This window comes from Eptesicus fuscus, chromosome 16 (assembly GCF_027574615.1).
Source record: "Eptesicus fuscus isolate TK198812 chromosome 16, DD_ASM_mEF_20220401, whole genome shotgun sequence".
Taxonomy (NCBI): Eukaryota; Metazoa; Chordata; class Mammalia; order Chiroptera; family Vespertilionidae; genus Eptesicus; species Eptesicus fuscus.
This window is the reverse complement of record NC_072488.1, coordinates 44,992,358-45,018,140: the sequence shown is the minus strand read 5'-3', so window position 1 is coordinate 45,018,140 and position 25,783 is coordinate 44,992,358. Positions and strand designations below refer to the sequence as shown.

The following is a 25,783-nucleotide window of genomic DNA, read 5'->3' as shown; positions in this document are numbered from 1 at the left end:
TACGGCCATGACAGTCACAGTGACTGTCAATGGACAGCAGATGCTTTTCAGATTTTTCTTTTTGCTCATTTGTACATTTTCATTTTTCTATGACCTGTATATAAAGTTTAAATTAATAAAATCACTATAATGACTATATCATATTCTAATGTGCTCACGGCCCATAACTTAATCACTCTTCAATGCTGGATGTTTTCAATGTTTGCTGTCTTCCGTGAAGATCCTTGTACCAGATTTTTGGGCATCATTTTCCCAGAAGTGATACTGTTGAGTCAGAGAGCACAAACATTTTGAAGGCTATTGATAAACATTGCTAAATTGCTTCCCAGAAGAGTACACGAGTTTATGGTTCCACCAGTGGCATATCTTGGGAAAGACAATTGTTACAGACTTGGCAAAATTGAGCATTTTCATTTGTAATCTGTCGATTTCCTGTTAATGAGGTTGAATTTTTTTATATCTTTATTGTTCACTTGTAGTTCTTCTTTTGTGATTCTTCACGCCTCCTCCCCCAACCCCCGCCCCCCCCCACACACCCTTTGGGTATTTCTCTTTTTTATTACATATTAAGTATGTATATAACACTTTTTCTGTTTATTTGTTTTGGAAATGTTTTCTCTCAGTTTATCATTTAATTTTTTAAAAATCCTCACCAGATTTGGTTTTTATTGATTTTAGAAAGAGAGGAAGGGAAAGAGAGAGAAACATCAATGTGAGAGAGAAACATCCATCGATTGCCTCTCCTATGCGCCCCGACCAGGGACTGAAGTCTTGAAGCTTTGGTATGTGCCCTGATGGGGAATCGAACCGGCAACCTTTTGGTGCATGGGACCATACTCAACCAACCGAGCCACCCCAGCCAGGGACCAAATAAATGTTCTCATCTCAATCGTCTTCTTGGGAGGTTATGTAACCATTGCTTAACATGTCTTGGACATTTCTCTGTTGAGATTGCCATTGTCTAAGCTACATGTTTTTCTGAGTATGTTCAATCAGTGAATTCATTTTCCATCCTTCGAAGAGGAGCTTAGTATTAGAAAGCAGCCAGACCTGATGACGAAGGTGGTGTTGGAACCTAGGAGAGACATTTTGTATGTAAGTAAAGAGGGCACTTGTGTGTCTGTCTTGCTACCCAGTGCAGTCCCAGTGCCGAGGGACCCAAATGTTGAACGCATTCTTGCTGAGTGGTGAACAGAGCCTGGCTCCCACGGAGACCCACAAGCTGTCTCCAGAGGTAAATCTGAAAAGGCTTTTGAGCCACAGCAGCCCATTTGGAATTAGTAAGTTCTAGCGTGGATGCTGATTGGAAGTCAGCCCCTTTCTCTGGTAAGCATGCTGTGTGTGCTTTATGTATTTGACCTGAGAGAAAGTGATGCAGATCCTTCCCCTTATGAGGCCAATACTGGATTTCATCTCCTAAGGCAACGCTGGGCAAATCCAGGTATTTTTGGAATTACTGTTGTTATTATTATTTTTTGTTGTTGTTGTTAATCTTGACCCAAGGATACTTCTTCCATTGTTTTTTTTTTAGAGAATGGAAGGAAGTGGGAAAGACACGGGGGCGGGGGGGGGGGGGGGTTGCGGGGGGCGGGGAGGGAGAGAGAGAGAGAAACATCGATGTGAGAGAGACACATGGACTGGTTGCTTCCCACACCAGGGCCGGGGATTGAGCCTGCAACTGAAGTATGTGCCCTTGACCTGAATCGAAGCCAAGACACTTCAGTCCACAGGCCAATGCTCTAACTACTGAGCCAAACCGGTCAGGACTGGAATTATTTTTTATGCCAATTCAATCCACAAAACATCCAAGCATGGTATTGTTAACAAGGACAATGTAACTCACTTTTTCACGCAAGGATTTCAAGACACTAACATTAATCCAGACTTGCAAGTTAGCCGAGGTCCACACCTCCACGCCCTGATAAGTTTGAGGAATACAGAGGTAGGCAGCTCGTAGCCAGGACAGGAGCATGGAGCTCAGATTCTGAACCACTGGGCTGCAGCTAGCTGTGTGCCGGGGGAAACATTTCACAGCTCCCGCCTCAGTCTTTTTGTCCTGATCGGTACCATGATCTTGTGCACCGAGGAGGCAAGGAGAACAGGTTGCTAACAGGAGGTGCCCCACTGGCAGGCAGCCGAGAGGAAAGCAAGGCCCTGCTCAGGTAATGGGGCGATTCTGGAGCAGCAGAAGCCAGTCTGGGCTGAGACAAAGTCCCTGCTTTGAAGGAGGAAGAAAGCCAGAGATGAAGCCCAACTGCTGCTGGCAGTAGAACTGTTTCCAGGAAGGGAACACACCAGGTCATCTGAGGTCAAGTTCAGGGCACGCAGCCAGCCGCCAGGCGGGAAGGAAGCTGCAGTGAATGCCTGCCTGCTGCTCTCCAGCCCTCCACCTTCTGAACGCAAGTCCCAGACCAGCCCCTTTGCCAGGGCCCCACGGGACCTGAAGGCTCCTTCGAGACCCGGGCATTCTGCCTCTGGCCTTACAGACACAGCCCTCACAGAGGGGCTGGAGGGACCCAGGTCTGAGCCGGCGTGAGCAATGGATGCCTGGCCGGCCTGTGTTGTCTTGGCTCACAGAGAAGAGGGGCCCAAGCGCTCTGTTTTAAACATTTGAGCGTTCCTCCTCCACTGCTGTCCTCTCCTCCAGCCTCATGGCCTCCCCTCCCTCAGACACACAGGACACTTTTTTTTTTTTTTTTTAGCTCCCTGCCTTTGTCCATGGTGTTACTTTGTCCAAAGCCACTTTCATCCCAACTTTTGCTCTGAAAATCCTATCATTTAATGCCCAGCTCAAAAGCCACCAGACCCAGGGCTCCCTTAGCTGGAAGCAGCACCTGTTGCAATCCGTCCTGTATCACACTTAGGGACATGTTTGTCTCCCCCCATTTGGGACCGCATTGTACCCGCTCTTCATCATGTCATGTGTATTCCTTCCTTTGCCCGTGCTGCTCACCTGTCTGGCATGCCCGGCCGTCCTGCCTACCAACATATTCCTCCCCTCATCCTTCAAGTCTCAGCTCAGCGAGACTCTCTGTAAAGGACTTTTCAACTCTCTCTAATCTTTCCAACCACATAGACCTACCAGTTCCACTTACCGAGTGGCTACTTTGTACCCAGATGTTTATCGGTGGTATTTCTAACCCCTGCAAAGTTGGGGCAAAGTTAGTTTCAGTTTCAGGTTTAAAGAAAACAAGCTCGGAGAGGTTAAGTAACTTGTCCAAGCTGCACTGTAGGTGAGTGGCCCAGTCAGGATTGGGACCTAGGTTTGTCTGGTACCTCAGCCTAAGCTCTCCATCTATCCCATGCTACTTTTTCATTCATAAGGTGAATATTTTGAGCATGAGACTATAAGGACCTTGAAGATCATCTTTTTTGTTTTCAAAGCAAGGAACCTAGAGAGGCCTGCATCAAAGGTGATGCAGCTTCTCCCTACACCCTTTCCTGGTTCCTGCCACGTGCCAGCACCGGTAGCCCAGGAACTGTTGATCAACTGCAGGGGGTCCTTGGTACTAGGTAACATTCCCTGGGGCCCCCAGTTACAAGCCATCTGACACACAGTTGCCCTGCGAACAGGGCCCTGAACTAGGCAAAAGAATGTTGCAACAAGCTCAGAGGCACAGCTATATAAAAGGCTAATATGTTAAGTGTCCAATCGTCCGACCAGTCACTATGATGCACACTGACCACCAGGGGGCAGACGCTCAACACAGGAGCTGCTGAGTTGCAGTGACTTGTCAGCAGAGGTTCCACGGTGATGCACCCCCAAATCAGAGAGGAGGGAGCCTGATTCTGCGCGGGGCCGGGCGATTCCACCTTCGGCCATGGGTTATGGTATTGCTGGGGCACTGTAGGCACCGAATCTGGTTTACTGCACACTTGCATTTGCGTTCCACACCCTGTACGACAGCAACTGTGCGGAGTGCCCTCTCGCACTCCAGGACCCCTCGGGGGATGTCAGAGAGCCGGTTTCAGCCTGATCCCTGCAGGCCAGGCAGAGTGACCCCACCTGCCAGAGGGACCCTGCTCACTCCGCAGACGCCCTTTGAGCCACGGCGCCATCCCAGGGGCAGCGGCCAGGGAGGGACCACGGGAGGTTGGCTCCAGGGGGTGTCCGGCCCATCTTGCCCAGTCCCGCCCCGCCGGCCACCTTCTAATTAATTTCCTTTCAATGTGCACAAATCCGTGCACGGGGTCACTAGTATAATAATAAAATCCCAGACAGAGTTTATAGCTTTCTCCTATAAAAGAAGGCAGAGGACGGGCAGTCCAGTTGTCATTTTAGCAAGTCAGGGCCTGGGGCTTCTTCTGACTTGGGCAATTCCCTCCTCATGGGGCACTTCATGGTCCACAGTGGCCCCCAGGACCCCCTGGGGGTGCTCTGGGAATAGACTCAAAGGGCTCGCTGCCCTTGTCCTAGTTCTACCATTGATTCTAAGGATCCTACCATCAGTCTAGTGCAGAGGCTGCTCAGAGCCTAGCTGGGGGCTGACCTGGAACTTGGCAAGTGTGTAGCTGGAAGCACAAAAGGGTAAGGGTGTGGGGGACATTTCATTGCTTAGTCCAAGGGGACCCTCTCAAGCTCCGCCTACTTCTTTTCTTCTTTCTTTCCATTTGTCTAATATTTACTGAGCTACTCACTCCTACGTGCCAGATACTGGGGAGATTCAAAGAGGGCTAGACACATTCTGAGCTCTGACAAAAAAAAAAAAAAAGATCATTTTAATGCTATGTGGTGAGTGCACAATAAGATAGATGCCAAAAGCACTCCACAGGAGCACAAATGCGGGGCACCGGACCCAGCGGGGGCAGGGGCCAGCAAAGGCCTCCTGAAGTGCTTGCGGATGAGGCAGATCTGAGACATGTTAGGGGAAGTGGCTAGCCCCAGATGAGTGCCTGGGTGTTGGGGATGAGTGAGCAGAGCAGACGCTCCCGGCGGTCAGAGGAGTGACGGGGCCACCACGGACAGAGAGCGTCGCTTCCCCAGGGTTGCCACTTTGCTCTCCCACAGGTGTGCCCATGGGCCCGTTTCGCTTGAAGGGTTTTAACTTAAGTGAGATGAAGTCCCCATGACCCTGGCCTCGCGAATCAAATCCAGAAGCATAGTCTGTACCGTGCAGCCTCCGAGCAACCAAGCTGGAGTTTCGCGAATGGTCTCTAGAGGAAGCCTTGGCTCTAGAAAACCCACCTGCAGTGAACATCTGCCACTCGGTGGTGAGCCAGCGAATGAATTCCCTTTCTGTGTTTGGGTACTTGCCCACCTCTCCCACTAGGAAGATGGAAAATCAGGTACTATGCTTCTTAGACTCCCTTGCAGCTACTTGGCAGGTTAGGGGCATGTGGCCCAGCCTGCAAGCCAGATATCCCTACCAGAGTCTGGGGCTCATGAGGAGCTTTCTGTGACAGCAGCCATGGTGGGCACCCCAGGGCCTTGCAGATGATGGGCCCTGAAGCTTAAGTCTCATCAGGTTCACAGGAACTTACGTCTGGTTTGCAATTAGGGACTGATTCCTTGGCAGTTTATCAGTCCAGCAGGGTATGTGGCTAAGGCAAATGCAGGGACGAGGAGGGCACAACTTCATTCAGAGGACAGCGGATACAACCATGTAGCTAGTGCGGAGGGCCCTCTCCCGGGGGGGGGGGGGGGCAGGGGAGATAAGGTGGGAGGACCCCAAAGCTCAGTGAAGGAGCCTGATCATCATCTTGTAAGAGGCACCGCCATTTTCTTAAAGTGAACTCCTGTTTTGGAATAATTTTAGATTTACAGAAAAGCTGCAAAGATGGTACAGAGTTTCTCTGTGCCCTCGTCCCGCTTCCCCTGATGCTAGCACCTTATCCTACCTGGTGCATTTGTCAAAACTGAGACGCGGCCGTGGAACATTACTATTCACTGAACTCCAGACCTGAACTAGCTTTTGCACTAATGTCCTTTTTCTAGTCCAAGAACCAACCCAGGAAACCACTTTGCATTTAGATGCCAATAGTAACACAAACAAGGGTGTTTTAGGAGAATCGTTTGATAACAACGTGCAGGTTGGGCCCAGAAGTGGGGTAGGAAGGCATTCCGGAACCTTCACCAGACCTCCAAATGCACCCAACGCCCAGTACTGAGGGGGCTCACCACCTTGAAGGTGCAGGTGCCGGGAGAGGGAATCTGGTCCTCTGGGAGCATCTCTGGGCCCGCTCAGGGTCCCAGTGAGACCAGGGCACACTCAGGGTGCACCGGGGGGCCCCACCCAGCAGTGCTGGTGCGTTCGACGGTTTTCCTGCCCAGGCAACCCAAGCGGGCGAACCCACCTAGAGAGGCAGCCAGAGAAACGCACGCTGGCCTTCTTTCCCGAAAGTCCGGTCTTGTCTCCCTTACCAGGCAGCTGGATGCTGTGGAAAGAGAAGAGGTCCTGGAGTAAGGATGCACTGGGGCCGAGTCCTGGCTCCGCCACTTATCCGGCGACCCTGGGAGAGGAACTGAACTCTGAGCTTCAGTTTCCTCACTGGTAAAAACTGGGATCTTCAAGTCCCTTCGTAGGGCTATTGAGAGGCTTGATTACCATCGTTACAGTGTTCAGTAGAGCATCTAGCACACAGCAGGCATTCCATACTCGTCAGTTCCCTTGAAGGCGGGGTCTGGGCCGGTCATTTTCTTGAATATCCTCATGGTGCTTAACACAGAAAATACTTCCTACATTGATTGTAACATGGAGCTCACAAACCCAGTGACCTCAGAGAGGGCAGATCATGTCTCCAGTTACAGCGCGCATTTATTTAACACGCCTGTATCCGGCACTCACTAAACAGCAATGCGTAGGAAATGCCCAAGTACCCGAGGGGGCTCGCCACTGTGCCAAGGTACCAAGACATGGTCTGTGTCAAGACTGGCAAAGCCCAGGCCGGGAGAGACTCTCCAGGCAAACTCCACTCAGGCCTGATGCACAGGCTGACAGAGTCTAATGAAGCAGAGTGCCCAGAGCACAGCGAGGAGTGGTAGGCTTGGGACTGACAGAGAGGGCCGTTCTCCCAGTATAACAGGGTGGGGCAGCCCGGCCCGTGCGGCTCAGTGGTTGAGCGTCAACCTATGAACCAGGAGGTCACGGTTTGATTCCTGGTCAGGGGCACATGCCCAGGTTGCGGGCTCCATCCCCAGCGAGGGGCGTGCAGGAGGCAGCCGATCAATGATTCTGTCTCATCATTGACGTTTCTATCTCTGTCTCCCTCTCCCTTCCTCTCTGAAATCAATAAAACTGTATTTTAAAAAAGATAAGTAAAAGGGTGGGGCAAAGGTGAGAGGGGGAGAGAGCAGCATTCCATCGTGTGGGAACACAAGCTATATTCCGGAACCGTAGGGAGCCTTGTAAGTTTTCTGGAATGAGTGCTGGGGGATGAGGTTATAAAAACATGGCAGCTCTACCCAGCAAGGGCTGAGGGGCAGCTACCTGGGAGCAGGGACGGGGCGGGAGACCTCGACACTGTGCTTTTGCATAGCAACCTGGGGTCTTTTTTGTCCAGGGCTGAGTTGGGGTGACTTGGGAAAGAGACGGGGAAAGGTGGGAATCGGGCACCTTCAACTAGAGAAACGGAGATGAGGAGCAGTGATTTGAGAGACTGCAGCGGTGAACAGGCAGAACTTGGTGAGAAAGGGAGTGAGAAGAGAGCTGGAGGGGCAACGATGACTCCAAGGCTTCCGATGGGATCAGTGGGCATGCAGAAGCGGGAGAAGCGGGCTTTGCTGGCTGAGGTGGAGGTGGGATGAGAACGCTGTTCCGTACGCGGTGAGCATAAGGGATGTCCAGGTGATGACATCCACAGGTCCGCATGGCTCTAGCTTTGAAAGTCACTTCCTGTCTGGGATTTGCTTCAAGATACTCCGAGAACAGTGGGTAGGCTATAGGTGAGACAAAATTGGCTCTGAGTGATAACCGGAGTGGGTGAGAAAGTAAAATTAGCTCAGACTAGGAAAAAACACGCTGACATTCACGGGGCTGGGAGGACAGACGCAGGTACAAAGTTACCATGAAACAATACTCTCCCCCAGGGCAGCTGCAGCTAAGGTGTCAGAACCACCCCCTTCCCTGCGTGACTACCGCTTTCTGACTCACTGAGAAATCCTGTTCTCCAACGTGACAGACCATCAGAAACTCTGCTGTTTGAAATGTTATCAGTAAAAATGAAACACCCCTCTGCTGCCAGGGGGATCTAAGTCACTTTGACACAGAGAAGCGGTCTTGATTTGCAACCCGGGTTCAGAGCCCCAGAGAGGGGCGTCTGAACACAATATCCCACGTTTGTGTTAACTTTGCACTTTCGAAGACGACCCCGGGTCTGCTGCGCACGTCAGCCCAGATGTTGACTCCTGCTGTGTTCTGAGCCTATGAAAACACGGCTGTGTTTAAATTTTACCTAAACTCCATCCTTCCCCCAAATCTTATAGCTTGCTCTTTGCCCGTTTGGTGAGACACCCCCATGGCTCCTTTGTGTGTGGGCTCCTTTGTTGCGAGGAGTGAAAAGTCTGATTTTTGTCAGACTGCAGGTTTGTTCCTATGGTCTTAGGCTGTTTGGTCCAGGACATGGGTAATGGGGATACAGGAGGTCTTTGTACTATTCCCTCAGCTATTGCAAATGATTCATTTTCCATGACATTTCCAAGTTTTACAAAAGCCCTCACCCCATGACAATAGCACCAGCAATGTCAGTGTTTGAGATCTGTGGAAGGCAGAATAATAGCCCCCAAAGACAGGCACACCCTAATTCCTGGCACCTGTGAATGTTACTTGCTAGCAAAGGGACTTTGCCGGTGTACTAAGGCTAAAGACCTTGATGAGTATTGCAGCTTATCCAGGTGAGTTCAGTGTCATCATGTGGACCCTTAAAAGCAGAGAACCTTTCCTGGCTGTGGTCAGAGAAATGTGACTGTGGAAGAGTCAGAGGTGCAACGTTGCTGGCTTTGAAGATGGAGGGAGGGGGTGCAAGCCCAGGCATGTGGGCAGCCTTCTGGAGATGAGAACGGTAAGGAAGCATTCCCCTCTGGAACCTCCAGAAAGGAATGCAGCCCTGTTGATAACTGGATTTTAGCCCAGTGAGTGCTGACCTACGGAACTGCGAGGTGACACATCTGTGCTGCGTTAAGCCACGTTGGTGGCCGTTTGATATGGCAGCAGCAGATGAATTCGAGATCGCCCAGAGGAGTGAGGAAAAAATGAGTCAAGGGTGCCTGGGGGCCACCAACACTCAGAGGATGAGTCAGCCAAGGAGACAGAAAGGGACACCGAGCAGCGAGACAGCCGGAAGAGACCCACAAGGAGCAAGCTGTGAGGAGGAGAGTGGTCCGGAGATTTAAACCGCCTACTCGAGGGCTGAAGGACTGAAACAGTCTTTGAAATTTAAAGCACGTTATCTCTTGCTTCCTTTTCCCTGTGAGTCTAGTATTTGCATATAACAGCCTCTTTCACCTGAAACTATCACTTTCTCCCTTCATGTTGAAAGCCTAAGAGTTTGAGAACTTTCACAACCTCAGTCCATGATATAAACCCTTCAAGGTAATATTCTGGTTCCAGAATGGCAGGTGTTAGCACATCGTACGCCAGAAAGAGACGTAGCTATTTTTTTATCTGTTAATTCAAGTTACTTGACTGGAGGACCGCCACCCAGACTGGCCTGACAGTGTAGTTCTGGTCGACATTTCAACACTCCGCCCACACCCATCCTTAACTACTGCTCCTCGTGAAAATATTTACTCTCTTTCCAGACCATCTCAGCTACCCGTTTAGAAAATGGCAAATCATTTCACCCAGGTGAGACTGCTGATGGCTTTGACTATCTTGAGAAACATTTATGTTCACAAATGGAAATAAACACTGGATCTGTATATTTTCAGGCTTTAAGACTAAGTGAAGAATGTGGAGAGGAGTATGTTCTTACTAAACTCACTAACCTCATCTGGTTTTGACAGTGTGGGCCCAACGTCTCATTCTCACAGGAAGACTTAGGCACATGCCTTTTTTCTCTGCCTGAAGACTCTACCCCATTCATTCTTCAGAATTCAGCACCGTCGCCGGGGGCTGTCCCAGGTTCCGTTGGCCCCTTCTGTTACCGGCCCCCACGCCACACCTGTGTTTTTCCTTGTGAAGCACTCACCACACCTGAATTATCTGTTCAGTGTCTATCACCTTCTCTATTAGATGACAAGTTCTGTGAGGTGAAGACAAGGTCTCCCTCTGTGGTGCCCACTGCTATCTCCTTGGTCTCTAGCACATGGCAGACCCCATACCTGTGGATGATTGAATGAATGAATGAATGAATGAATGAATGAATGAAGGGTGAGGGCTGAGTGCTCTTACTTTGGGTTTACGGGGTGATTTCTACATTATTGGTTCCTAGAAGCATAAATAGGAATTAAAGCCAAGGACCCTTAAAGCTAAACGACCAAGACCAATGAGTTTCCAAAACACACCTAACACCCTGGATTAATGCCTGGTCTTGTCCAAAGCCTGAGGCAGAGAACACGCACAAGAACAAGTGGGACAGACTTCTGAGAGGGTGCCAAGACAGCTCGATGGGAGAAAAGATTACTCTTCCTAAAAATGGTGTTGGGACAACTAGACTTGCACATGCAAAAGAATGAACTTGAATTCCTTCCCAACAACATACACAAAAATTAATACACTGCAACGTGGATCAACCTTGAAAATGAAAGAAGCCAGTCACAAAAGGCCACCTATTATGTGATTCCATTTATATGAAATGTCAAGCATAGGTACATCTACTGAGGCAAAAAGAAGATGGCTGGTTGCCCGGGGCAGGACTGGGCTGACGGGGGGTTGTCGGGGGTGGGAGATGGGGAGTGACTAATGGTCATGCCACTTCTTTTGGGGCTGATGAAACACTTCGAAATTGACTGTAGTGATGGTTGCACAACCCTATGACTACACTAAAAACCACTGACTATTCACTTTAAATGGGTGCCTTATATATGGTATGTGAATTTGATCTCAATAAAGCTGTTAACATTTTTTAAGTAGAATTAAGAAATGCTGTGCTGCTTTTTCAAAACATCACGTTTGTTAGAACCCAACCCCACACTCATTTCCCAAGCATGAAGGAGAGTGGGTTTCTGACTTCCGGGACAGTCTGAGATCTGACGCTCTCGTTTCTCTGCGTGTGCGCCTGCACGGCTGTCCAGGGCTCGGGGCAGGGATTCTGCTCTCGGTGACTCACGGACCTGCAGGCTTCTTGCAATGGAGAATTTTGATGTTATCAAGCCACGTACTTTTCTCTCTTAACAATAACTTGCCCTTGAAGCTTGAAGTGCAACGTAAAACATTTTCTTTCTTTCCAGCATAGACAGATCCCTCCATTAAGGTCGCCTGGAGTTCACTGGGTCAGCTGTTTGGAGCCGGCCACAATGACAGGATGACCAAACCCTCAATATCAGACGCTGAGCTTTTGGGCTCCTGATTTGTTCTCTCCCCGCCTCCCTCTTTCTTTTGTCATGTTCTTCAACTCCGGGACCAAGGTCTGAATCTCCACCTCATGCTGCACACCCAGAGTGCTGGATGGGAAGAGAGAAGGGGGCTGCCTGGAGTTCGGGCTCCACTTCCTGGCTCTGGGCCTCACACCTGAGCACCCACCCCTCCTGAGCCACTTACTTCCCTTCTTCATGCCCATGGCAGGGCCTGGTTAGGGTCCTGGGAGCAATTCCTGCCCTGGAATGTCTGGTTGGTGAAGGATTCAAGAAAAAAAGCTAAGACTTTTCCCAGGTGAAAATGGCTAGTTTGGAGGGGAGTTCAGAGCAGGCACCAATAGATACATGCTGAAATAAATGAACAACGGGATTAGCAAAATAAACATAACTTAAATAAACTTTATTTTAGAAGACTTTGAGATACAAAAGAAGACCATGGCAAAAGTCTTAGGTAACAGAAACCACAGTGGAGTGTCAGAGCACTCTAGAGCAAAAGGAGATGGGGGTGGGGATGGAGAGATGGTTGACTCGGTGTTTTTCTAGCTTCAGAAAGTCCAAGAAGCCCAGATTACAGCCACAATATCCTAGTACTGGTTACAAAGTATTTACAAAGGTGTTTACCTGTGGGAAAGAGGAAACCCAAAGTTCAATTTCACATTTTCAGCAGACTATGCAATAGTCCATCCACAATGCAGAGGTGGCTAAGCCCATGAGTTTTTGTGAAGAAGGGAAGATAGGTACGGAGAGGAAATGTGACCTGCCCAAGGCCGCACGGTATCAAGTGGCAGAGCCGGGAACAGAATCAAGAAGTCTTCAACACCCTAGAGGAGGAAGTTAGTTGGGAAGCATGTATTGCAAGTCAATTATTTAACAATTATTAGCCCAAAATACTTTAGAAAATCAGGATTATATTTGTAACTTGTACAAGGCTCCACAGACTTTGGAATGTGCAATGCAATTTGAGGCATAAAGCACAAGACCCATTATATTAAGGTCTGAAGCAAATAGAAAAAGTGCAATAAAGGGACCCGGCTGGTGTGGCTCAGTGGTTGAGCGTCGACCCATGCACCAAAGGTCGCTGGTTCCATTCCCAGTCAGAGCACATGCCCTGGTTTCAGGCTCGATCCCCCGTAGGGGCACGCATGAGGCAGTCAACCAATGATGTTTCTCTCTCATTGATGTTTCTCTCTATCCCTCTCCCTTCCTCTCTCTAAAAATCAATAAACATACTAAAAAGAAAAAAAAAAAAAAGGAAAACCATTAGAAAGCAGTTCCCCACCTTTATCATGAATTCTTCTTCTTTGGTTTCATCTTCACAAAAATCATCACTGACATCCAACACCAGCACTGGGATGTTCAGCAGAGTCTCAAAGTGGAGCCTGTACGAAGCATGAACATTTAGGGAACAGAAAAAAGGAAGCTGAGCCAAGCTTCATATCCTCTTAATAACTCAGAGAACAGAACTAAAGTCACATGGTTCCTCAATGAAATGGCATGTAAACAGCAGTTTTAAAACAATTCACGTGGAGGCATGGAACATATATCAATGTGGGGTTAGGGGGACAAGAAGAGATAACCCAAAGAACTTATATACGCACTAGAGGCCCGGTGCATGAATTTGTGCACAGGTGGGGACCCTTGGCCTGGACAGCGATCGGGGCCATCTCGCCCAGTCCCGATTAGGGTGACTGGGGCCGACTGGGGCCAGCTGGCCGGGGAAGCGGGGCGGGGCGGGGGGGGGGGGGAGGAACCACAGGAGGTTGGCTGTGGGAGCACACTGACCACCAGGGGGCAGCTCCTGCATTGAGCGTCTGCCCCCTGATGGTCAGTGCGCGTCATAAGGACTGGTCAACCAGTCGAGCAGTGGACCAGTCATAACGGTCGCGTAGGCTTTTATGTATATAGATATGCATAGCCCATGGACGTAGGCAATAGGGTGGCGAAGACCGGGTTGGAGGGGGGAGAGGGCTGGATAGAGGCTGGAAAGAGGGGGTTAAGAGGGGGGGGATGGGAGATATCTGTAATACTATCAAGAATAAAAATATATTTTAAAAAAACAATTCATATGGGGCTGGGTGAAATATGTGAAGGGATTAAGCTAAACAAACAAATAAATAAAAACCTCAGACACAGACAACAGCATGGTGATTACCAGAGGGAAAGAGGGGTTAGGGAAGGTAGAAGAGGATATAGGCAGGATAAATGGTGATGGAAGGAGACTTGACTTGGGGTGGTGAACACACAATATGATATACAGATGATGTATTGTAGAACTGTATACCTGAAACCTATCTATATATATAAAAAACAGAACGCCGTAAGGACTGCAACAACCGGTCCCTATGACGCCCACTGCAGCCAGTGAACCGGCCGATGGGGGGGGGGGGCAGGCCAGTCAACCTCCCACGGCCCCTTCCCCCAGGCGGCCCCGCCCCAAATGGGCCCCTACCACCCCAATCGGCCCACAGTCCTTTCCCCCAGCCAGCTCCGCCCCCAATCGACCCCCTCACACACACACACACTCCGATCCGGGGCAGGGCTGGCCAGCCAACCACCCATGGCTCCTCCCCCAGGCCGCTGGCCCCTGATCAGCCCCCCCACCCCATTCAGGGGCAGGGCTGACCGGCCCACCACCCACAGCCCCTCCCCACAGCCGGCCCCGCCCCCAATCGGCCTCCCCACCCCAATTGGGGGCGGGGCCCGCCAGCCAATTGCCTGCGGCCCCTCCCCGCAGCCAGCCCAGCCTTGATCAGCCCTATGGGGTGGGCTGGCTGGCCAACCTGCCGCGTCCCCTCCTCCCGACAGGCCAGGCCCCGATGCGCCAATTGGGGCCAGGCCAGCCAGACTCCACCCATGCACTGGGTCTCTAGTATAAATATATTAACTAATGTCAACACAATAAATTCAATAAAAAGTAAAATAAATAAATAAATAAATAAACCAATTAATATGTTTTAAATTGTTACCAGGATGCAAAAAAATTCTGTCACCTAAGGAAACATCATTTAGCCCTGGCCAGTGTGGCTCAGTTGGTTGAGCATTGTCCCATGCACCAAAAGGTCTCTGGTATGATTCCCAGTCAGGGCACATGCCTGAATTGTGGGCTTGATCCCCAGCAGTGGACATACAGGAAGCAGTTGACTGATGTTTCTCTCACACATTGATGTCTCTCTCTTTCTCTCTCTCTATCTCTCTCTCTCTCTCCTTCCTTCCCTCCTCCCCTCCTCCCTCTGTCACTTCGTCTCCCTTTTTCTCTAAAAAAGTTGATAAAAACATATATATATAATTTAGCCCTTGCCAGGTGGCTCAATTGGTTGGAGCATCATCTCGTATACCAAAAGGTTGCCGGTTCAATTCTTGGTCAGGGCACACACCTAGGTTGTGGGTTCGATCTCTGGTCAGAGTGTATAGGGAGTCAACCAATCAATGTTTCTCTTTCACATTAATGTTTCTCTCCCTTCCTCACTCTCTAAAGTCAATAAACACACCATTGGGTGAGGATAAAAAAGAAAAGAAATACCATTTAGTCATTTAAAAATTCAATAAAATTAGCTGGAAAGACAAAGGCTAAAATTTCTCTTTATTCTTGAGAGCCCCAAACATTTTAAGTGGACAGCATACCACACTTGAAAGGAGGACAGGCCAAAACTAGGAATGTCAACTTAATTTCTCTAAAATTTTTTAGCCCTTCACCCTGAGCCAGCTATTTCATCATCACCAATCACCATGTTCAACCCAGTGGAACTTAAAAAAAAACAGAAAGCTGGGGAAATAGGATCTAATAAAGTCTCTTGGAATATACAGATTACACCCAGTATTAGATTTCTGAGTTTGATAATGCTAGACATTTCCAACCACTTCCAGGACATTCTGAACGTTCCTATGCGGCTGCATGTTGAACTGTATTTGCAGGGCTGACTGTGGAGAGGCAGGCCTGTCTGCTGCTCTCTCCTCCACTTACTTGGTGGTCTTGTGAACAAGCCAGGCCTCGTGCTGACCATGAAGCTGCTCAAGATATTCCAGCTCAATTCCTCTCTCTTCTTCCCTGCCCCTCCGGTGTAGTCTCTTCAAACAAACCTAAAAGAGAATAATCCCCGGCCCCGTTGAGCTCATTTGTTTTCTTGGCTGTTACAATGCAGTCTTGGGGGACTCTCAGACCCACTCAAGCTTTCTATCACAGGCACTATAAGCCAAGACCTCCCTCCTGTGGTCTTGTTTTCTCATTCAATCACAGGTTAAGGGCAAACATCACTCACCCATGAATCTGGAATCCCCTTTCTTTTTCCTCCTCCCAACCACATCCAGGAAGTCACTGCATGTTCTTTAATCTCTCTTCAGTTCATTCTCTCCTTGCTTCTCTCTCTCTACCCCAGTCACGTCCTTATCACCTCTCACCTGAACTGAAAGAGCCTTCTGGCTCTCTGCCTCCTAGAGACGGTGATGTGTATGGGAAGGGCCCAGGCCTTACTTAATGTCAGAAAGTCCAGGATAAAGTTCCTGTCTCCACATGCACTAGCAATGCAATCTTTGTGGGCTTCCATTTCCGCACCTCCGCTCTCCCACAAGTTGCTGTGAGGATTCACCCAGGTAAGCATGCCACATTCCTAGTCAAAGCTGTTCTCTCCTCCTAGTCTGTCGCTCAGTTCTCTCTTCTATAGGACTCCAAAATAATGGCCTTCCCTTCCTTGCCTAAAACACTTCACAGGCTCCTCACTGCCTACCAACAGCCACCAACCCTGGGTTCAAGTAGGTGTGAGTAGCAAAATATTTACGAAAGAATAAGTAATCGGAAACATCTCTTTCAAATAGCAAACAATCACTGCAGCAGAATGCAAAATCTGCATAGGTCAGATAAAAAGCAAAAAAACAAAAAAAAAAACAAAAAAAAGGGGGGGAGAGGGTTGGGACTAACTCTCCTTCCCTCCCTCCTTCCAGAGTGTGCTATTTCCATTCTGCTCTCACATGGTAGAAAAGTTTGAAGCACAATGGCTCAGAGAATGTCACCTTCTTTACCTGTCACAAGGCCATTCCTGGAGTCTGGGCACCTCTCCTATGTCTCCACTCTCAACCTCCTTAGCTCCTCTCCTGGACTCACTGCTTCGGCCAGAGCTGCACTCCCGCCTGCAGGCAGACCACGCTCTTTCACACCTCTACGCTTCTGCTCCAAATGTCTGCTTTGCCTAAACTGCCTTCCTTCCTCTCTGCCTGGCAAACATTTCATTATTCAGTGTCATCTGTCCTGGAAGGACAGGTGGATTAACCCACTGATTCAGGACTGCCCTCTTCCAAACACTTAAAAAAACCTATCCCCAACTGTAAACTTTATCCCCAAATACAGTGCACAACATTCCCAAAGACGTGGTCTCTGCTGTTTCCCTCTTGTCCTATTGTCCCTCTAAGGCAAGCATGTCAAGCTTGTGGCCCACAACGAATATTTTTGTGGCCCAGCCAATAAAATGGTATATAAGAAACATTTTAATAAAAATTTCGTAACTTAATTTTTACAATATCCTGTTACACATGATTATTAATAACGAACTACAACGTTCGCTAATGATTGATTACTATAATCATGTTGCATTCATTTCCCTTATGCGCCTTATGCGCAGGCGCACAATTTCTCTCCACTAATACCAGCAGCAAATATTTTAGCAGCCGATTGCCACGTCATTAGTCTTGGACTGACTTGTTTGGTGTGTGCAACAGGAAATATTTCGCTTTCAGAGAACAAGAAAAATAGGTTTATTTGCGTTACACTTATTAATTTGTGCAGTTATTCAGTGTCTGGTAAGTTAATGTTCAAGAAAAAATATTAATTTTTATTAAAATGTTCTATTATTTTATGTTAACGATTACTCATTTATTTCAGCCCTTTGTATTCAGCATGTCTCTATAGAAATAAACCTACGTTTCTATGAAAATTGAAGCTTTTGTTTTTTTGCAGCCCACAGAAACTTAAACCTTGTTTATTTGGCCCGCGTTAGCCTTTGAGTTTGACGTGCTTGCTCTAAGGAGACAAAGTCACATACACAGATCTCATTCACAATCTTATGTCCAACTTTTCAAATGGATTAACAGAGACAGATCTAACATGGTAATACTTTTAGAGACCTTCTGGTCTCTCCCTCTTCCCTGAATCAATAATTGTCCCAAACTCAGACGAAGTCCTTGTACCAGGAATTCTATATGTAGTTATATAACAAGGAAAACAATATGCAAAATAGGGACTCAAGTGCCCAACTGTGAGGTTAGGGTTGAGGTGCAGCAGCCAGATAAGGGAGAGGGCAGTTGGGCTCCAACAGCCCGACAGGTGTTTCCTGGGAGGAGCAGGAGCTCCGCCTTTATCTCTGGGACCAGCTCACTGAGCACCAGAGAGCCGGCGGCTGTGCCAGGCCCTGGGCAAACACAGTGGCATTCTGGCTGTGTCGGGTGACAGGGGAGGTCTGCACAGGGTGCTCCCATGGCACAGTGACAGGAGGTGGAGGGCTTGGCGGGGGGGGGACCCAGGAGGCAGGCCAGAGTCCATCCTGTTCAGGGCTGAGCCCTGGGCCTGGCAGAGTAGGAGGTCAATAAGTATTTGCTGCATGTGTTCATTTAATGTTTTAATATCTGACGTAGTCTCCCTCTATCCACTTACCTTTTTCTCCTACTTTTATCTTTTTCATTCCTACTTTCCTTCACTCTGAACCTGCCTCTTTCCTTTTATCTTTCTGCCCTTTCACTCCCACCCTACAGCCGACAGCGTCAAGACATTTCCCTATTCTCCTCCCTCCCCAATCACACGGCTTTACACCCGACTTCCAGCTACACAGTTCTCCACCCCACTGGCAACCAATGTTACTGACTTTTTTTATACTTTCAGAAATATTGTACACATATGTATTCTTACCCCTATATATCCATACACATATATATACATATATCTTTTTAAAAAATATATATGTAAAAGGTGTCCTACTATATATTCTGTTCACTTTGGTTGTTTCCATTAACTTGCTTTTACAAACAATGCTGCCTTGAATATGAGACATTTTGCCCATGTGGGAGTATATTCATGGAGTAAGTTCCAAGGAGCATAATTAATAGGTCAAAAGGCATGTGTACTTGCTAGTATACACTGCCAAACTGCCTCCTTAGAGGCTAACCACTTAAATGCCCGCCAGCAAGGTAAGCTTCAGGATTTCTAAACATAGCAAAGCTCCCTAAGTTTCCTCTCTGAGAGAAAAATGTTATCAGAATTCATGAAAACGCATATTTTTAAAAATGTGACTTTATGTTTTCAATTATACACAAGGGCAGAGCAATTTTTATACAAGCTATATTTACTCATTCATTGCTGGCAGGCCAACACTGATGCTAAGGTCTCTCCTATTAAAAGGCTAACATTTCCCTTTTGACTATTAATTTGCTTTAACAGAGCAAACTCTTTCCTGCAGAAGTCTAGGTAAACTATTTTGAGCATTTGGCATAATTCTTGCTTTACTGACATAGTTACAAAAATTCTTTAAAAAAAATCCTGCACAAACAAGCGCTTCAGGCTGGTCCCTCTTCACCTCAGCCCCACGGGGAGGACACACCTGAATGTAAATGGGAAAGGCAGTGTGTATTCAAATGAGCTTGGGCGGGACCCTTCTGCCCATCTGGCCCACGTCCCTCACCCCCCACCCCTCAGGAAAAGCCGCTGCTTACACTGCCTGGAGGCAGAGGCAGACACTGACGGTGACCGCCAGTGGGCCAGCCCACTGTGCTTCCCCAACGCAGGTGCCCCGGCCCCAGCCTTTCCACGCGGTCCCCATGTGAACAGTGCCAGGCAGGGCCCGGCTCTTTGAGGCAGACTGGCCGGCTGCACTCTCTCTTCCTGAGTCCACGGGGTTGGGTGGGGACACTGAGGCCCAGCCATTTCTCTTCTAATGTGTGGGTTGTTTTTTATTTTATTTTATTGTTGGCTTGCTTGCTTTTTGGCATCTAGGGGAGAAGGTGGAAAGGAGCAAAAGGCCCTACTTAGATCCATCTCCCGTGCTCTGAGCTCATATTTACAGGGCTCGGCACTGGAACACTGATCACTGTGCAGCTCTTTACATGGATGTTTTAACCTCTGTTCCGCTCTTCTCTTGGATATAGTTACTTCTTAATCTCATAGGAGAGGTCAGGGTGATTCAGGGAAAGGCTATCAGAATTCCTGGGTCCCTGACTCCAATGCCATCAAATCAGCACCAAAATCCCCAGCAAGTCTCTAAACAAACTGAACTATTTTTCTTTTTCTACCACTAGGTTGCAATAATCTTTCAACTCCCCTCATTCTTCCCCAGCTGAAATATCTCCATTAGCCTCTCCAAAAAGGTGTATCAGCCACGCCACCCGGTAACAGTGGTCACCACCACCGTCCACATCACTGCCCTTCCCACAGTCATCTGGGTGCACAAGAAGGGAGCGAGCCTTTCTTGCTTTCCCTGCTGGGTCCCAGGCCAACCTCAACTCCCCAGAAACAAAGCCTCTGCAGCTAGCCAAGCGCCCTGGTCCACTCTCAGGCGTGAGTCCACCCGCTTCCTTGTCACCAATACTGTCTTCATGGCACTGAGCTCATTATGTGGAAGTTGTTTCTCTTGGAAAAGGTTAGGTCAGCACTCAATCCCGCTCATGCTCAGCCCCAAAGCCCACTGCTTCTTGCAGCCAGCCATCTCACGACTCCTACCAGAAACCCGTTACCCCTTCAAACTCCAACCACAATCCTCACTCAGTCAGTCCCAAGTCCACAGCCTCTCACTCCTCCTTGGCCCTGGCCATGAGCCCTCGTGGGACCAGGACTTTCCTCCCACCGAGAACCCATTCTCGGCTACTTGAAGCCATCCTCTTTGGCAGGGGTCTTCTTTTCCCCTAATCACCGACACCAATCCCACAGCCCACCACCCAAGCATAATCACTTCCATAACACACCTACCTTTTCTATTAATACTCGCAGGCAATGAGGACTGAGAGAAGTCACATAAATGGGACCCAGCCAGTCAACAAGCAATGAGTGCAATTTCAGCTTGCTTCTTATCACTGAAGGTTCTAGCCCTGTGGCCTCACTGAATCTTTAGCGCAGTTTCACTTTAAACCGTAGGCCCTATTATTTCTGTGGAATCTCTTTATTTCCTTCTATGATCTAGTTTCTGCCTCACAATCTCCAGAAACTGCTGACACAATGGTCCCAGTATCTGGTCCCATCACACGCCTTGCCTCTTTCCTGGCTGCCACTTTGAGAGGTGAGTCCTTTCCTTCTTTCCGGTCCTCTCCTCTCTGGTTCTGGCGAGCCTGTGTGATGGGGCTCTCCCACCTGTTTTCGGACCCTACTCAGCCTGCTCTCAGGCTTCCTCCTGTCCACACGGCTCAGTCCTGTCTCTAAGAAGGCCTCCAGCCTGCAGAGAGCTTTCCCTCCTCAGACTCTGTGGGCTATCTGGAACTTGACTATACATTACAAAAATGTCTCAAAGGCTGAGAGCAACACATCTCAAAAATACCTCCTACCTCGATAACTCCCTCATTATAGGTGTTTCTTTCACTCTTTCTCTCCCTGCCTCTCTGAAATCAATACAAATATATTTTTAAAAAGCAAACCTCCTGTCTGATTCAGAATCCCACTCCAGAAAAGCCCTTAGAGATTGCTGGTCTGAGCCACTGGATTTAAGAGACAAGAACCTCCAGGGAAAGGTTTCCCGGGGCTGCCCAAGGTCACTGCCTGTCAGCAGAGGCCAAGGATCACTGCTGTCTCCAGAGACTTTGGTGCTCCCTCTCTGACGTTACCCTGTTCTGTGCTAGGCTGTCCAAGTCAGAGAATCATGGAAAGCAACTTCTGTAGTCCATCCTGCCTTACCGGCAGTATCCTCAAGGCTCAAGACGGGGCTATAGATCAGGGCAGTACCAGGATGAGGTGAGGAAACCGTCCCTTCCTCCCCACATCCCATTCAGAAAACCACCAAGACCTACACACAGGGAGGGAAAAGTGGAGGCAATTGGCTATAGGTTACCTGGTCGGAGGGTCCAACCTGTAAACCCTGGGTGATAAAGATAACGCCCCGCTTGCTCTACGCTGTTGCTACATCAAGAGAGACCCTTTCTATGCAGTCAATTGCTTCAGCCCTCTGCTGCAGAAAGCCTGCGGGAAATGGGGCACTGGATGTTAGAATGGGAGGGGGTTTACCTACCGCTCTCTATGCTCCAGGTAATACCCACAGTCTAATTTCTCCAACCGGGAAATAAATCAGGGGTTTAGGGGACATCTCCTCTTAAGTTTCATATGGCCTTTAAGTCAAAGGCTTTGGGTTCTGCATTACCTGGGGAGTAGCCTGAAGGTAGATGAAGCCGTGTAGTTGGAGCCGGCCGGCAAACTCCTGCAGGAGAAAAGAATGCCAGTCCTGGTAGATATGCCACTCCATATCACTGAGGGAGCCATTTTCAAACAGATTCTTTGCAAAGATATACCTGGTTGGAAATGTAAGTGGGGTGGCGTGAGGGGAGAAGAACGGGAAATGGAATGGGCAAAAGAGAGAAAGAAGCAGAAAAATCAATAACCAACTTGTTCCACGTCTGTTCAAACCACTTAACTCTTTTCAATTTTGAAGAGATCTGAATTTTTAACACATATCCCCCTCCTGCTCAACACTGAGATGGGAAATAGCATTTAGACTTTAGAGGCCCAACGCACAGCTCTCCAGACGAATCCACGGAAGGGGCCTGGAAGAGTGTATTTATCACTGGTCGCTAAGCACTTTTCCTGCCGGAAACCAGTCAGAACATACGGCAAATGGTGCACGTATACTCAAACGTTTGCGGTCTCCTCACTATTACTGTAGCAGCCCCCAGACAAAAGCCCACCTCGCACAGAGCACCCACCACACGTCACTTAAAGACGGAGGGCTTCTGCGTCTCCAGGCTGCTGAGCCGGCCTGCTGTTGAGCTGAGAAGTGGAGAAGGGGCTGGATCTCCACAGGTGGCATCACCTATGGAGCAGGAGACGCATTTCCTACTAACTGCGGGATTACCAAGGAAGCAGACTTTCCTCCAAGTACACGAGCTCTTTCCTTGCTTCATCTGCTGCTGAGCCTCTTAGATATAAGAAAGCTAAAGCTAAAAATCAACTAGCTGTGCCCCTTGCTTACTTACTAAAGGAGCATCTGGTAAATAGGAAATCAGAGCTAACCAGAAACCGTGGCTTCAGAAGGGTCAATTCTGCTTTCAAATCTCAGGCATCTTGATACAAAACACAATTTACACCCCCAAACAATGAATTGCAGTTTCTAAGGCAACGCTCAGCAACTGGCCACTTCTGAGAAAATGAAATTCAAGAATTCTTGTGTATGAATGGCTCGGGGAAGCATACACTGCATGGTTGTGTGTTGTGATTAAGAGAATGGGCTGCAGAATCTCATTCCCGAGTCTGATCCTAGCTCCGGAAATTCACTAGCTGTGTCACTGTGGGCACATCATTCAACTCTCTCAGCCCGTATCTTCCTTTGTTTAAAGAGAGAAGTGTAGAGGCCTGGCCAGTGTGGCTCAGTGGTTGAGAGTCGACCCATGAACCAGGAAGTCACGGTTTGATTCCTGGTCAGGGTACATGACCAGGTTGTGGGCTTGCTCCCCAGTAGGGGGTGTGCAGGGGGCAACTGATGAATGATTCTCTCTCATCACTGATGTTTCTATCCCTCGCTCCCTCTCTCTCCCTCTCTGAAACCAAATATGATTTCTAAAATAATTATTTTTAAAAAGAGAGAACAGTAGAACCTAACTCGCAGAGTTGTGAGGATTATACAAAACTCACAAGTACTTAGAGGAGTGAATGGCACCTAGTATTCAAGGCTTCTTAACCATCATTGTAACTACTTCTTTGCTAGTCTATGAAGAAACCAATTGGAGAGCTCCAGAGGTCAACTCTTCCAAGGTCATTCAGAGCCTCAGGTCAAAACAAAACAAAGCTGGAATTTTAGATAGAGCTGAGCTAAAGGTAAAAAGAGCTGACTTCTATAACTCAATTTGTGAAAAATCTTTTCAGCTTCTTCACAGGTAACATGGAAATTAAGATCTATAGAGAGAAACTGATTTTCGGTTAATAAGCCCTATAAAAGGGCCCTCCCCATTCCTGAGGATGAGCACTTGTTTATTTTTCCAAAGCCAGTGCTGACAGGGGGAGGGCGGGGGGGTGGGGGGTGGGGAAGGGGACGGTGCTGAGTGCTAAGGGGAGAGGACTACTGCGGCCTCAATGGAGGGGCTGCCAAGAGTCAACTTAAGAACCTGCTCTAAAACCACATGCTATTGTTTCTCACAACTCGAACAGAAAAGATTCCGATTTCTTCCTCCCCGTCATCCACTCTCCCAAACAACCCGTGTTCCTCCTTTGAAACACACATAACATGCCACCACATGTGCAGTCTCAGAGCGCCCGTCAGACTAAGGTCGCTGTGAAGGCAGGGAGGGGTTGTGTTTTGCTTCCTGTTGCAGCCCCCAGGCGACACTCGATGTACCTGTGCTGAGTGAATGCACATATGAATGAATGTTTAAGAGTGAAAAGGCTCTAAATTACCATAAGGACTAGAATGTGTAATTAGTTATCCTTTCCGTCTCAAATATGCTCCTTCTGAAGAGGACATCTAGGATGTGGTAGCTGCCTATATTGCAATCAATTCTCATCTCTTCCAAGTAAACGGTAAGATCTTGTAGCTTCTTAACAAAATAATTCTTTCTCTTTTTTAGGATGTTTATTTATTTTTAAAAAATCTTTATTGTTGAAAGTATTACACATGTCCCTCTTTTTCCCCCAATGACCACTTATTGCCCGCCCCCACCCCCACCCCAGGCCTCCACCACCCTATTGTCTATGGCCATGGGTTAGGCAAATGTGCATACAAGTTTTTTGGTTGATCTCTTCCTACGCACTCACCCACTCCTGCCTTCCCTCTGAGATTCCACAGTCTGTTCCATGCTTCCATGTTTCTGGATCTATTTTAAACAGCGTATTTCTATTTCTGAGGGGTCTCTCATATGCCTACCTCACTAAAGGGCTAGAAATGATGGTGAGTACATTTCCAAGTGACCTAGGTGGTTCTATGCAACTCATCTTCCGAGTTCAGGAGGCACGGCTTGAGAGAGGGGAGAGGAAAATAGAAAGCAGTATACCCAACAGGTGAAAAAAACACAAAATCTAGGGCCCAACCATTTGTAATTCACAAATTTAGCTTTTATAAAGAGTAGGCTCTCCCTTGCCGTACACAGAGAGGGAATGCGTAGCCCACAGGGTTTGTTTTATGTATCTTGTGTGATTTTATGTAACATTAAAACAAATCACATCATATTAATAAACATGCCCTTACTTTTCCCTCCAGGAGGCTTTACGGAGCTCTGGAAAGTAGAACTAGTTTGTCTAACTTGGAATTAAAGGGTAACCAACAGTGTCTTCAGAAGTGACTGGACAATGACACTGCAGCATTTTCCATTTTGGTAACTCAAAGGGGCTTAAGATAGACCAGGATGCTTTCAAGTTTAAACCGCCATTGCACGTGGACACAGGTCATTCAGAGCCTCAGGTCAAAACAAAACAAAGCAATACAGCAGTATCTAGATCAAGGCACCCTCGCTTGTTTCCAAATGGCTTAAGTCGCAGCCTGGTCTCATGGCACAGCCAGGAATTCTGGAGCCTGGATGGACTGCCTCCTCTGGAACAGATGAGCTGAGTTCCCACGGGCCTTCATTAAAAGTGACTCCACACCTCACTCCCTCAGGTGGTCAGGGCAATGCCCTTCCCGTGACCTGACATAGGCAGTGTACGTCCATTATAGTCTCGGCCAGCACTATAAGCCCTGTCACGTAACAAGGGGTCAAAGAAGGATAAATCCAAAACAGATGTCAATTTCACAGTTGTGCTATTTCTTTTTAGAAATGCTTCCTTGAAGAATAAAAAAAGGATGCATATATCTCTCCCATCATTTTAGAAACACACATTCTTAATTACGCTTGCTTTCTTCTTCAAAGTAATGACCAACCACTGATTCACCTGGTTTCCTAGAGCACACACTGCTTCCTTTTTTTGTTTCCCACACTGCTTCTTAATTGTCTGTTCTGTGCCTTTTAACATGCAATGTTTTTATTAGGTATCTACCAGCTGGCCTCCGTACCAAAAAAGAATAGGAAAAATAATCAGCGGCAATGTGGGAAATTTAGTGCATGTAGTTTATGAAAAATACAATTTCCTCTCTTGATATATATGACAGCCCTGTGGAACTGTAAGTCTGAACAAATCTATAAAGTGTTGTCTTTAAAAAGACAACGATTTTTTAAAGTTCAATGTTCAATGACCAGAGT

The 25,783-nt window shown here is 48.0% G+C and overlaps 1 protein-coding gene across 3 annotated transcripts in view; it reads right to left on the bottom strand.

The window, feature by feature from the left end:
• Positions 1–11,831: 11,831 nt before the first annotated feature.
• The window catches only part of DGUOK (deoxyguanosine kinase), a 35,625-nt gene continuing 21,673 nt past the window's right edge, over positions 11,832–25,783 (bottom strand). For 2 of the 3 annotated variants that reach the window (XM_008147434.3, XM_028154373.2), the window contains 4 exons: positions 21,766–21,913; positions 15,414–15,529; positions 12,732–12,831; positions 11,832–12,073 (listed from right to left, as the gene is read on the bottom strand). In XM_008147434.3, coding sequence (XP_008145656.2) covers positions 12,047–12,073; positions 12,732–12,831; positions 15,414–15,529; positions 21,766–21,913 — 391 coding nt within the window. In that variant the 3' untranslated portion in view covers positions 11,832–12,046. The remainder of the gene's footprint in view (positions 12,074–12,731; positions 12,832–15,413; positions 15,530–21,765; positions 21,914–25,783) is intronic. The other variant, XM_054727968.1, reaches the window with a different exon arrangement.